General features: G+C 29.8%; 1 protein-coding gene across 1 annotated transcript in view; it reads left to right on the forward strand.

Annotated features, from left to right (window-relative positions):
• LOC139512608 (protein disulfide-isomerase A5-like) overlaps window positions 1-14,178 on the forward strand; it is a 38,501-nt gene that overhangs the window by 1,803 nt on the left and 22,520 nt on the right. Inside the window, exons 2-6 of the mRNA XM_071300338.1 lie at window positions 8,178-8,304; window positions 10,277-10,364; window positions 11,273-11,338; window positions 11,876-11,921; window positions 12,376-12,468. Coding sequence (XP_071156439.1) covers window positions 8,178-8,304; window positions 10,277-10,364; window positions 11,273-11,338; window positions 11,876-11,921; window positions 12,376-12,468 — 420 coding nt within the window. The remainder of the gene's footprint in view (window positions 1-8,177; window positions 8,305-10,276; window positions 10,365-11,272; window positions 11,339-11,875; window positions 11,922-12,375; window positions 12,469-14,178) is intronic.

The following is a 14,178-nucleotide window of genomic DNA, read 5'->3' on the forward strand; positions in this document are numbered from 1 at the left end:
ATGTAAGTAAATAAAATTTATGAACCAGAACACTTGGATTTGAAAAGTTGAGTAGTGAAATTACTTTAAACATGTTTAAACTTAAATATGTTTGTTAAAAGAAAGTGGTTTAATTTAATGTATTTTGATCAAACTAAGACAATTTCTTGAAAGTAAAGCTGAGATTAGATGCTTTCAGGTTATTAGTGAATTAAGAATATGGTTGTTCACACATTTTGTCAGTCGTGTTAGTAGATAGCATTTATAGAGAGGCAAATTTTTAATAACAAAACTTGTGCTAGACAAATGAAATTGAAGTTAAATATAAGTTATCTCCCTTTGTTCATTATACTTTGTCACTGATACACACGATTATGATTATATGATAGTATTATACTTTTACATTTTAAAATTGGAGAAGAACACACATCCATGTGTGTGTGTACATGTGTTGGTCTTCATGTTCTTTGAGCATGTTAGATGAGATCTACAGCTTAATTAAAATAGGATTACAATACAAAAATGTGCTAATAAATATTGAAGCAGTCTAAACAACAAGCCAGTTCTAATACACTCATGGGTAGTACTTGTACAAGTATTATTTTAAAATATACACATATAAGTTAGTTATAACATATAATGTTTGAATAATCTCCCCTTAATTTTCTCAAAAAATCACTTGTAATTTTTCTTACAATCTCGCAACAATTCTCAAGTTTAGAGATGTAAAATCATGTCTTTAATGATTTTTCCCAGGTTAGCTCATAATTTTTGATAAGAGTTCAATGTTTCATCTCATTATTTCAACAAAGAAACTGATTGTGCAAAGATCTTAAGTATTTGTGCAAGGCCTTCAAAAATTGCTCCTTGGGGCTTGTAAATGAGCAGTGTTCTGAAGATAACAGACAAACAGGATTTTCATTTCCCATGAAATTACACTGAAATGATTAGTAAAGACATCTGCAAAGGGCAGACAAATTAAGATTCTATAAGAGCAAAGAAATCCTAAGAATTCAAGAAAAGAAGATAGGATGACTTTTTTACTTATACAAGTAAAAAAATCTGAATGTGTAAGGGACATAACTAAGCCAATTTTTTTGTTACCTACACAACATGTGCAAGTAAATAAAATTCACTTGTACAAGTATCCTACAAATTAACTTATAAGTGTATATTTATTTTTACTTCCTCAAGTAGTACCCCTGACTGTAATATTATAAGTTGATTTCAGGCCAAAAAAGAAAACACAATACTTGTACATGATGTATCAAGGTTTCCCTACCTATCCTTTTGTTACCATGGTAATGCCTCAAATTGCCTACCCTTAAGTTTTTATTGCTTCTGTTATTGGCAGTAAATCTCAACAAAAATTAAAGGTCTCTCCATGTTTCAAAGGTATAAAAATATTGAGATAGATGAAAAGGAATTAATATGTAGACCTTAATTTTCTTGAGTCATGAATGTAAGTAGGAAATCTGAAATATACATGTATATTGAAACAATACTGTACAAAATTCTAATCTTTTAAATGAAAAACTTTATATTTCCCAAACATTATGAACAATGCCTTCTGAGATAAAGAAGACCACATAAGAGATGAGGTCACTAGGTCAAATGTAAAAGTCATAACATGTCTAAATAAAGTTTTGGTTTTTATAATTTATCTCATAGTCATTTATATTTTTTTAAATGTTAATTGATTTTACAAGTATATTATCAGTCAGGGGACTTACTTAAACAAGTGATTTTCTAAATCACTGATTCAAGTAACATTATTTCCATAAAGGTTTGAAGTTAGAGTTGTCTTTCTTTAATAATCACCTATTTAAGTAGTACAAATTAATCACTAGAAGAAGTGATTTAATATTAGTGTAGCTTTAAATATAGAATACTAATGATCCAGGGACTAATTATGTTTCTAAACTTATCAGAACCAACATCTGTGTTGTCTAGGATGACCAGGTCATTTCAGGTGATGACCTTGTACTGAATCTAGGATAATGACATAAAAATCACTTGTTTAAGTGTCAGACCTCAATTTCCTTCCCAAAATCACTTCTTTAAGTATCATTCTTTTAATAACCCCCACTAATTTCAACACCCCCGAACAGTGAAATTTTTATCGCGAACAGTAGAATTTTATTACATAATCTGAAAGATGAAACCTTGAACTTCACAGGAAAAATACTCCCACTGCTGTGAAAAATCTTTGAAGAAAGTATCAGTTCATTATGTAAAGCCATTATTATAGCATTTTTTCAACTAAAATAGAATTTTCAGGTAAATGATAGCATCAAAGGCATAAACCTTGCTACTTAAAAGAAGCAAAAAGTTCATATTTTTTAATTTTACTAATTAAAAGATGTTATTTAATCCTATGTGTTTAAAATTTTGAAAAAACTACAAAATCCCAATTTGTGACAAAACCTTGAATTTGCTACTCAAATAAGTGATTTAAAAATCACTTATTTCAGTAAGTCCCCTGACTGTTTAAGATAAACTTTAGTTGATATTATTGTTTTTTTAAATACAAAATTATCTGTACATGTATCACAACTTCAGAGCCCAAGGCTGACACTGTCACATGACTGTTTTGTATGTTATCAAGTGGACATGAAGCTGAAATCTGAAACAAAGCAATTTAATAAAATTATAGTTGTTTAAATGAGCCACAGAAAGTACAAATCACAATTTTTAACCCCTACCACAAACTGTTCATATTTAATGTGTCCTTAGAACTACAAAAAAAGTTGAAATGTGACTTAATTTTCAACAAATACATCTACATTAGCATGTTATACATTAATGAAGTTCCTAAGTCATGTAAGTCAATGTAAGTAAATAAAATTTATGAACCAGAACACTTGGATTTGAAAAGTTGAGTAGTGAAATTACTTTAAACATGTTTAAACTTAAATATGTTTGTTAAAAGAAAGTGGTTTAATTTAATGTATTTTGATCAAACTAAGACAATTTCTTGAAAGTAAAGCTGAGATTAGATGCTTTCAGGTTATTAGTGAATTAAGAATATGGTTGTTCACACATTTTGTCAGTCGTGTTAGTAGATAGCATTTATAGAGAGGCAAATTTTTAATAACAAAACTTGTGCTAGACAAATGAAATTGAAGTTAAATATAAGTTATCTCCCTTTGTTCATTATACTTTGTCACTGATACACACGATTATGATTATATGATAGTATTATACTTTTACATTTTAAAATTGGAGAAGAACACACATCCATGTGTGTGTGTACATGTGTTGGTCTTCATGTTCTTTGAGCATGTTAGATGAGATCTACAGCTTAATTAAAATAGGATTACAATACAAAAATGTGCTAATAAATATTGAAGCAGTCTAAACAACAAGCCAGTTCTAATACACTCATGGGTAGTACTTGTACAAGTATTATTTTAAAATATACACATATAAGTTAGTTATAACATATAATGTTTGAATAATCTCCCCTTAATTTTCTCAAAAAATCACTTGTAATTTTTCTTACAATCTCGCAACAATTCTCAAGTTTAGAGATGTAAAATCATGTCTTTAATGATTTTTCCCAGGTTAGCTCATAATTTTTGATAAGAGTTCAATGTTTCATCTCATTATTTCAACAAAGAAACTGATTGTGCAAAGATCTTAAGTATTTGTGCAAGGCCTTCAAAAATTGCTCCTTGGGGCTTGTAAATGAGCAGTGTTCTGAAGATAACAGACAAACAGGATTTTCATTTCCCATGAAATTACACTGAAATGATTAGTAAAGACATCTGCAAAGGGCAGACAAATTAAGATTCTATAAGAGCAAAGAAATCCTAAGAATTCAAGAAAAGAAGATAGGATGACTTTTTTACTTATACAAGTAAAAAAATCTGAATGTGTAAGGGACATAACTAAGCCAATTTTTTTGTTACCTACACAACATGTGCAAGTAAATAAAATTCACTTGTACAAGTATCCTACAAATTAACTTATAAGTGTATATTTATTTTTACTTCCTCAAGTAGTACCCCTGACTGTAATATTATAAGTTGATTTCAGGCCAAAAAAGAAAACACAATACTTGTACATGATGTATCAAGGTTTCCCTACCTATCCTTTTGTTACCATGGTAATGCCTCAAATTGCCTACCCTTAAGTTTTTATTGCTTCTGTTATTGGCAGTAAATCTCAACAAAAATTAAAGGTCTCTCCATGTTTCAAAGGTATAAAAATATTGAGATAGATGAAAAGGAATTAATATGTAGACCTTAATTTTCTTGAGTCATGAATGTAAGTAGGAAATCTGAAATATACATGTATATTGAAACAATACTGTACAAAATTCTAATCTTTTAAATGAAAAACTTTATATTTCCCAAACATTATGAACAATGCCTTCTGAGATAAAGAAGACCACATAAGAGATGAGGTCACTAGGTCAAATGTAAAAGTCATAACATGTCTAAATAAAGTTTTGGTTTTTATAATTTATCTCATAGTCATTTATATTTTTTTAAATGTTAATTGATTTTACAAGTATATTATCAGTCAGGGGACTTACTTAAACAAGTGATTTTCTAAATCACTGATTCAAGTAACATTATTTCCATAAAGGTTTGAAGTTAGAGTTGTCTTTCTTTAATAATCACCTATTTAAGTAGTACAAATTAATCACTAGAAGAAGTGATTTAATATTAGTGTAGCTTTAAATATAGAATACTAATGATCCAGGGACTAATTATGTTTCTAAACTTATCAGAACCAACATCTGTGTTGTCTAGGATGACCAGGTCATTTCAGGTGATGACCTTGTACTGAATCTAGGATAATGACATAAAAATCACTTGTTTAAGTGTCAGACCTCAATTTCCTTCCCAAAATCACTTCTTTAAGTATCATTCTTTTAATAACCCCCACTAATTTCAACACCCCCGAACAGTGAAATTTTTATCGCGAACAGTAGAATTTTATTACATAATCTGAAAGATGAAACCTTGAACTTCACAGGAAAAATACTCCCACTGCTGTGAAAAATCTTTGAAGAAAGTATCAGTTCATTATGTAAAGCCATTATTATAGCATTTTTTCAACTAAAATAGAATTTTCAGGTAAATGATAGCATCAAAGGCATAAACCTTGCTACTTAAAAGAAGCAAAAAGTTCATATTTTTTAATTTTACTAATTAAAAGATGTTATTTAATCCTATGTGTTTAAAATTTTGAAAAAACTACAAAATCCCAATTTGTGACAAAACCTTGAATTTGCTACTCAAATAAGTGATTTAAAAATCACTTATTTCAGTAAGTCCCCTGACTGTTTAAGATAAACTTTAGTTGATATTATTGTTTTTTTAAATACAAAATTATCTGTACATGTATCACAACTTCAGAGCCCAAGGCTGACACTGTCACATGACTGTTTTGTATGTTATCAAGTGGACATGAAGCTGAAATCTGAAACAAAGCAATTTAATAAAATTATAGTTGTTTAAATGAGCCACAGAAAGTACAAATCACAATTTTTAACCCCTACCACAAACTGTTCATATTTAATGTGTCCTTAGAACTACAAAAAAAGTTGAAATGTGACTTAATTTTCAACAAATACATCTACATTAGCATGTTATACATTAATGAAGTTCCTAAGTCATGTAAGTCAATGTAAGTAAATAAAATTTATGAACCAGAACACTTGGATTTGAAAAGTTGAGTAGTGAAATTACTTTAAACATGTTTAAACTTAAATATGTTTGTTAAAAGAAAGTGGTTTAATTTAATGTATTTTGATCAAACTAAGACAATTTCTTGAAAGTAAAGCTGAGATTAGATGCTTTCAGGTTATTAGTGAATTAAGAATATGGTTGTTCACACATTTTGTCAGTCGTGTTAGTAGATAGCATTTATAGAGAGGCAAATTTTTAATAACAAAACTTGTGCTAGACAAATGAAATTGAAGTTAAATATAAGTTATCTCCCTTTGTTCATTATACTTTGTCACTGATACACACGATTATGATTATATGATAGTATTATACTTTTACATTTTAAAATTGGAGAAGAACACACATCCATGTGTGTGTGTACATGTGTTGGTCTTCATGTTCTTTGAGCATGTTAGATGAGATCTACAGCTTAATTAAAATAGGATTACAATACAAAAATGTGCTAATAAATATTGAAGCAGTCTAAACAACAAGCCAGTTCTAATACACTCATGGGTAGTACTTGTACAAGTATTATTTTAAAATATACACATATAAGTTAGTTATAACATATAATGTTTGAATAATCTCCCCTTAATTTTCTCAAAAAATCACTTGTAATTTTTCTTACAATCTCGCAACAATTCTCAAGTTTAGAGATGTAAAATCATGTCTTTAATGATTTTTCCCAGGTTAGCTCATAATTTTTGATAAGAGTTCAATGTTTCATCTCATTATTTCAACAAAGAAACTGATTGTGCAAAGATCTTAAGTATTTGTGCAAGGCCTTCAAAAATTGCTCCTTGGGGCTTGTAAATGAGCAGTGTTCTGAAGATAACAGACAAACAGGATTTTCATTTCCCATGAAATTACACTGAAATGATTAGTAAAGACATCTGCAAAGGGCAGACAAATTAAGATTCTATAAGAGCAAAGAAATCCTAAGAATTCAAGAAAAGAAGATAGGATGACTTTTTTACTTATACAAGTAAAAAAATCTGAATGTGTAAGGGACATAACTAAGCCAATTTTTTTGTTACCTACACAACATGTGCAAGTAAATAAAATTCACTTGTACAAGTATCCTACAAATTAACTTATAAGTGTATATTTATTTTTACTTCCTCAAGTAGTACCCCTGACTGTAATATTATAAGTTGATTTCAGGCCAAAAAAGAAAACACAATACTTGTACATGATGTATCAAGGTTTCCCTACCTATCCTTTTGTTACCATGGTAATGCCTCAAATTGCCTACCCTTAAGTTTTTATTGCTTCTGTTATTGGCAGTAAATCTCAACAAAAATTAAAGGTCTCTCCATGTTTCAAAGGTATAAAAATATTGAGATAGATGAAAAGGAATTAATATGTAGACCTTAATTTTCTTGAGTCATGAATGTAAGTAGGAAATTTGAAATATACATGTATATTGAAACAATACTGTACAAAATTCTAATCTTTTAAATGAAAAACTTTATATTTCCCAAACATTATGAACAATGCCTTCTGAGATAAAGAAGACCACATAAGAGATGAGGTCACTAGGTCAAATGTAAAAGTCATAACATGTCTAAATAAAGTTTTGGTTTTTATAATTTATCTCATAGTCATTTATATTTTTTTAAATGTTAATTGATTTTACAAGTATATTATCAGTCAGGGGACTTACTTAAACAAGTGATTTTCTAAATCACTGATTCAAGTAACATTATTTCCATAAAGGTTTGAAGTTAGAGTTGTCTTTCTTTAATAATCACCTATTTAAGTAGTACAAATTAATCACTAGAAGAAGTGATTTAATATTAGTGTAGCTTTAAATATAGAATACTAATGATCCAGGGACTAATTATGTTTCTAAACTTATCAGAACCAACATCTGTGTTGTCTAGGATGACCAGGTCATTTCAGGTGATGACCTTGTACTGAATCTAGGATAATGACATAAAAATCACTTGTTTAAGTGTCAGACCTCAATTTCCTTCCCAAAATCACTTCTTTAAGTATCATTCTTTTAATAACCCCCACTAATTTCAACACCCCCGAACAGTGAAATTTTTATCGCGAACAGTAGAATTTTATTACATAATCTGAAAGATGAAACCTTGAACTTCACAGGAAAAATACTCCCACTGCTGTGAAAAATCTTTGAAGAAAGTATCAGTTCATTATGTAAAGCCATTATTATAGCATTTTTTCAACTAAAATAGAATTTTCAGGTAAATGATAGCATCAAAGGCATAAACCTTGCTACTTAAAAGAAGCAAAAAGTTCATATTTTTTAATTTTACTAATTAAAAGATGTTATTTAATCCTATGTGTTTAAAATTTTGAAAAAACTACAAAATCCCAATTTGTGACAAAACCTTGAATTTGCTACTCAAATAAGTGATTTAAAAATCACTTATTTCAGTAAGTCCCCTGACTGATTATACATACTATTTTGTTAATGAATGGTTTATTAGGCTTTTGATCAATGCTGTTTACATGTAAATATATATGTTATTCATTTTGTAGGTAAACGTTTCTGTTAAGCTGGGTGCCAGACAGAAAGTTTCCCTTATACAAGGTATCGATGATCCAAAAGAGTTTAAGAAGACACTCAGGACAAAAACAAATCTGCTAATTATCTATGCCAAATCAGGTGATTAAATTTTACCATTTTTCTCTCTCAAGTGGAAATAATTAATATAAACCCAAAATGTTGTCTCTCTCAACAATGCTCAAGTAAAAATATAAACCCCAAATGTTGTACTGAATCATCCATGGATTTATTGTGTAAAGTGCCTATAGCATGTACAGTAAAATTATTGTCAACAGCTTGCAATTTTTAATTAATCATTTTTAGTTAACAATCATGTCGTACATGTTGTATGTTACACAGCTGTTTGATTCCCATTGTTAATTTCAATGCAGGTATCTGTTATGTGAAAATCAATTGCTTTCCAATCAGATATCAATAAACCCCCTTTGAAATTGAAGGGACACTGTTAGATACATAATGTAAAGAATCACTTTGTTATTAGATTAGATACTCTGAACCAGTAATTCTCATCAAAAATAATTTTAAGATACTAACACAAAACTATAATTGTCAAATTTTTTGAATTAATTTAATATTTTAGTAAGACATTACATGTCAATTTTGTTTAATTAATTTGATAGTTTAGTAATGCATTAAATGTCAAATATTTTTAATTAAATATGTTTTCTTCTTTACAGTGCTATTTGTCATGTTTGTTTCCACAATGAATATTACCAGTAATATGTTTTGTTTGGTTATATATGTATTTTTAAAAGTGTTACATCATCATACATGTATAGATAGTCAATTCTTTTTGCATTAAGGTTATCTCTTATATCAATGGCTTATTTCTTATTAGGTGTAATACATGAACCAACATAACATAGTATGTCACATCTGATTTCACTTGAAAATCGTTTAAAAAAAAATATTCCCTTGAATTTTGCAGTTGTAGGAATTAACCTTGCATTTCATTTTCTTAAATGTAATGAAATGCGAGGTAAAAATTTTACTGTAGTACTAGACAGGATAAAACTTTACTCATGCCATTTTTTATTTATTTGAAACAAAATTCTGCACAATATTTTGAAAAATATTATTTTAGCAAAATACTAATACTTAGAAATAAAACAGTGGTAGTAATACTCCTATTAGTTCACCTAACCAGGTGAGCTATTGGTACCCATTAGCGTCCCAATTTTTTCAAAAATCTTCTCCTCATTTGAAGAATTTCAACCAAACTTGGCTAACAGCTTTTCAAGATATCAAGTATGGTTTAAATAGAATATGAGGGTAAAATACAAGTTATTTTCTCTTATACATTGTATCTTGAAAATCATAGCAGAGAAAATCTGATTATGTCAACAATTCTCAAGCAGCTCAACATGTCAAGTTCTACATATTCTTTATTTTCATAATATTCATATTTTTTGTACTCTTTTGTAGTTAATATTGCCCTTCAACAATGATTTGTACACATTTATTGCATTTTTTTTGTTATTTTCTTTAAACTTAATAGATTAAAAGGATTTTTAAACAGTAAAAAAGGTAAGCAAGAAAACAAAGAGCATAGATCTACAATGTAGCTTGATAATTTCTGTTGGTCTACTCTTGTACAATATGTATATGCTTGCTATGATAAAATTGTCTTCACAGTTTTTCTTTGCCTGCTGAGACTGCCCTGATATTTTATATGTAATTACTGTTACAGCTGATTTCATTGAGTGTGTAGAGCAAGGTAGAATCCTTGGTTAGCTTGCTTGTTAGCTGAACTGTGAAGTCATTATTATGTTAGGTAAACTACCCTCCTTTAAGAGTAGACTAGTCAGACAGATAACCTGTCTTTAAGACAAGACTACTTTGAAAGAAGGGTCATATACCTTACATAATAATGACTTCACAGTTTAGCTAATAAGCAAGCAAACAAAGGATTCTACCTTTCCCTACACACTCAATGAAATCAGCTGTAAAATAGTGCATTGAGTCTTTGCTTGAACTGCTTTTAACAGAATATTGATCCTTATGGTAAAAGAAAATTCCTGTTTGTCTTTAAAGTGTATCAGCACAAGTTAGTTAATGATTTTTGTTACAGGCAAAGAGTATGGGAAGCTAAAAAACATGTTTGAAGATGTAGCTGAACAGATGAAGGGTAAAGCCACCCTGGGTCTGGTCGACTGCAGGTAAAATATATTTGTGATTAGCTACCTTATATAAAAAAGATCTAAAATCACACATGAATATTTACAAGACATTGAGCTAATATCTTGATTAAATGCTACAATGCTTTACCTTTATAAATGTTTTTAGAAATAGAACAAGAATTTGTTGAATTATGTCCGGTGTATTTTTCATGGATTATGATTTGCAAACATCCCCATTGAAAAAGGTCATTCTCATCTCAACTTTGAGATACATCTGTTTTGTTTTGAAAACTTAATTTTACATTTAGAAAGAGCATACATGTGGTTAATTAATTGCATCAAACCATACAGAAAATAAGAACTGTTGATTAGAATCTTTTGCCATCCTCCAACTGTCAAATAAAGACTTTCTCTTGAACTGAATTAATGTGCGTATTGTTATGCGTTTACTTTTATACATTGGCTAGGGGTATAGGGGGAGGGTTGAGATCTCATAAACAAATAAACATGCCGCAATTTTGTGCCTGTTCCAAGTCAGGAGCCTCTGGCCTTTGTTAGTCTTGTATGATTTTTAATTTTAATTTCTTGTGTATAATTCAGAGTTTAGTATGATGTCCATTATCACTGAACTAGTATACATATTTTTAAGGGGCCAGCTGAAGGACGCCTCTGTGTGCGAGAGTTTCTCGCTACATTGAAGATCCATTGGTAGTCTTCGGCTGTTGTCTGCTCTATGGTCGGGTTGTTGTCGCTTTGACACATTCCCCATTTCCTTTCTCAATTTTATTAAATTTAACTGTACTAAAAAAAATACTTGACATATGGATGAAACTTTAAGCGAAACCAAAAACATCTGTGGAAGGCTAACAAAATTTCCTACAAAGCAATAGATTCAAAAGGTTAATATGAATATATGTCAATTGTTGATTTATTGATTTCCATTGTAGTGATGCTAAGAAGTTATGTAAGAATCAGAAAGTGTCTCCCAGTACTATAGAAGTAAAACATTACAAGTAAGGATTAAATAATCATCATTTTATGCCCTTTTACTTTAAGGAGTTTTATGTATGGAGTGAAATAAAACAGATTTTACAGAATTTTTATGATAATTGTTAACAGATTCATTATTGTTGTTTTGACCCAGAAGATTTCATTTGAAAAAAAGTTTTGTTAACATGGTTAATTGCAGTATAAAAAGAACAGCTATACATTGTCTCCAAAAATAAATATTGTTCTTGGCTGTGAAGTTAGCTCTAAACTTGATGGAAATTCTTGGCAGATCTTTACATTCTTTATACTGCAACTTGTAAGAATTGTTAAAAATTAAATTGTAAGAAATCTTCATTCTTCTGTGACATCATATAAAAAGACTATAGAAACACATCATCAACATCACAAAAGAAACTAAATATGGTCATTGACTCTATCAAAGTCAAAATATATAATGTCAATTCATTTTTTGACTGCCTAAATAGCCTAGTTGCAATACCATAAACATGACAGTTACACTACTTTTGATCTCAATTAAAAAAGATTTTGTATGTTTTTAGGGATGGATCTTTCAATAAAGAGTATGATAGAAAACTGGTTTCTAAGGTAACCGTATTCATATCATTATATTATATGCATAGATATATTTATAAGAATAGGTACCATTTTTTAATTCAGGAAAGATTATATTTTTGTTGATTCCTAAATTCATCATGATTGTGTTATTCAATTACTGCGGCAAAATCACTAAAGGAAACATTTATTTGGTTGAACACTTTAACCATGGGACACGTATTATCATGAAATAAAAATGAAGTGTTACTTTATGAATGACAGTAAATCAACAACATTATATTTATAAGATAATTATAAATATAATTTTTATTATAATTTATATTTATGCTTCTCACTTAAGCATGTGGCAGGTAGGGGTAAGGGCAAAGACTGGTTGGCTTAGGTCAGTGTGACATTTTTTCCTGCAGACTGTTACATTGGAACAAGTACTTGTGTAAATATTTCTATGCAATTTGACATACTAATCTCTGGTATAATTTTTAAGTCTTTGGTGAACTTTCTGATGGATCCTACAGGAGATATACCGTGGGAGGAAGAACCAACAGCTGGAGATGTTGTACATGTAGAAACTCCAGAGGTATGTCTTGTGATATTTGACATAAATTTAGTCTCTGTAAACCAACAAGTAAATTTAGAGTGTTATCAAAGAATATTGGCTCTTATAAAATAAGGGTGCAGTTAAGTAAACCATTATTAAGGTTACAATAATAAAACAAAGTATTCCAATATAGTCTGATAAGATTTATAAAACAAGTATTGCATGGCATAGATATAAGAAGAGGAGGTATGAGTGCCATGGAGACAACTCTCCATCCAAGTCACAATTAAAAAAAGTAAACTATTATTAGTCAAAGTACGGTCTTCAACACACAGCCTTGGCTCACGCCGAACAGCAAGCTATAAAAGGGCCCCAAAAAATGACTAGTGAAAAAAACATTCAAACAGGAAAACCAATGGTCTAATCTATATAAAAAAAGAAAAACACTTATAAACCACACCAACAAACGGCATCTACTGAACATCATAATCCTGACTTAGGACAGGTGCAAACAATTGCCTGAATATGTTAAATACAATGTTATAAATATAGATTCCTACACTGCAACAAGTGTGTTACTATATTTCTCCACTCGAGACAGTTAAATTTAATTATTTAAAGCGCAAGGCTTGCCAAGCTTTTTAAATAATTAAAATTTAACTGTTGAGAGTGGAGAAATATCGTAATACACGAGCTATAGTGCATGTAGTGTCGGAATCTGTAATGATTTTTGGGATACGATTGCTTTCAAGCAATCTGTAGACTTTTACCATTGACTCAGGGCTCATTCCCTCACGTCAACCGTTTTATTCTTAACATTCAGCAACATCTCAGATTCTTATGATTGTCTTGCTTTAAAAGGTAAAAACAAGCAAAAGGATTGAACATAAACAACTTTCCTGTAATGTTCTTCTCATAATCTTCATGTTTGATTTTTCCCTTGACTTATATGCGTGTTTTTAACAACACGGAAAGTCAGAATTAAGCTGTATTTATATTTAGTGTTTTTATAAATTTAGAAACACGTCAGAGGGAATTCCCCAGTTTTGATAAATGCGAGAGTTCTTTGAATTCCGATAATTCTATTTCTGTCATATAAGTACTGAAGTGGAGTTTTCTATATATATATATATATATTACCGTTATGAAACTGATACTGACTGTACTCTCATTATTAAAGAAATTGAGACTAATTCATCATATCATAAATTAAATAAACGTTCTTGTTCCAAATCGCAAGTCGCGGGTTTGTTTATGTATTAATGCGCATGCGTATAGTTTTCTTGATTTCAAGGGGTATCAGATTGAGTGGTTGTTCTGGATTCCCCGCTTATTAATTAATTTGAAACTCATTGGATTCTTTTTATGACTGCCTGTTATTGAGGGTTTAATATTGTTGTTGCATAATTTAAAATCATATGCATCATTTAAATTAAAATCAATGAAGTTTTACCTATAACACCCCTTTAGCCGAAATGGAGTCTTCCATATTATCGTTTCGAGTTGTCTCCCTTTCAGAAGTATTTCCCGTCAAAATCGTCAAGAAAAAATTAACTCGTTAGATGTCGATAAACATCGTATTATATTATGAACGATCTCAATTTAAACAGAGGAGTGTGTACGGAAGGATTCATGGCCACTGACCCAACTGAGGAAATTGATAATTAAACAGTTAGAAATGGGGTTCCTCCTAGAATTAACAGTGATAAGATGCGAAGTGAATAGTCCGAGATTACTGGGTACAAGTCA

Source organism: Mytilus edulis, chromosome 2, assembly GCF_963676685.1.
Source record: "Mytilus edulis chromosome 2, xbMytEdul2.2, whole genome shotgun sequence".
In the NCBI taxonomy this organism is placed as follows: Eukaryota; Metazoa; Mollusca; class Bivalvia; order Mytilida; family Mytilidae; genus Mytilus; species Mytilus edulis.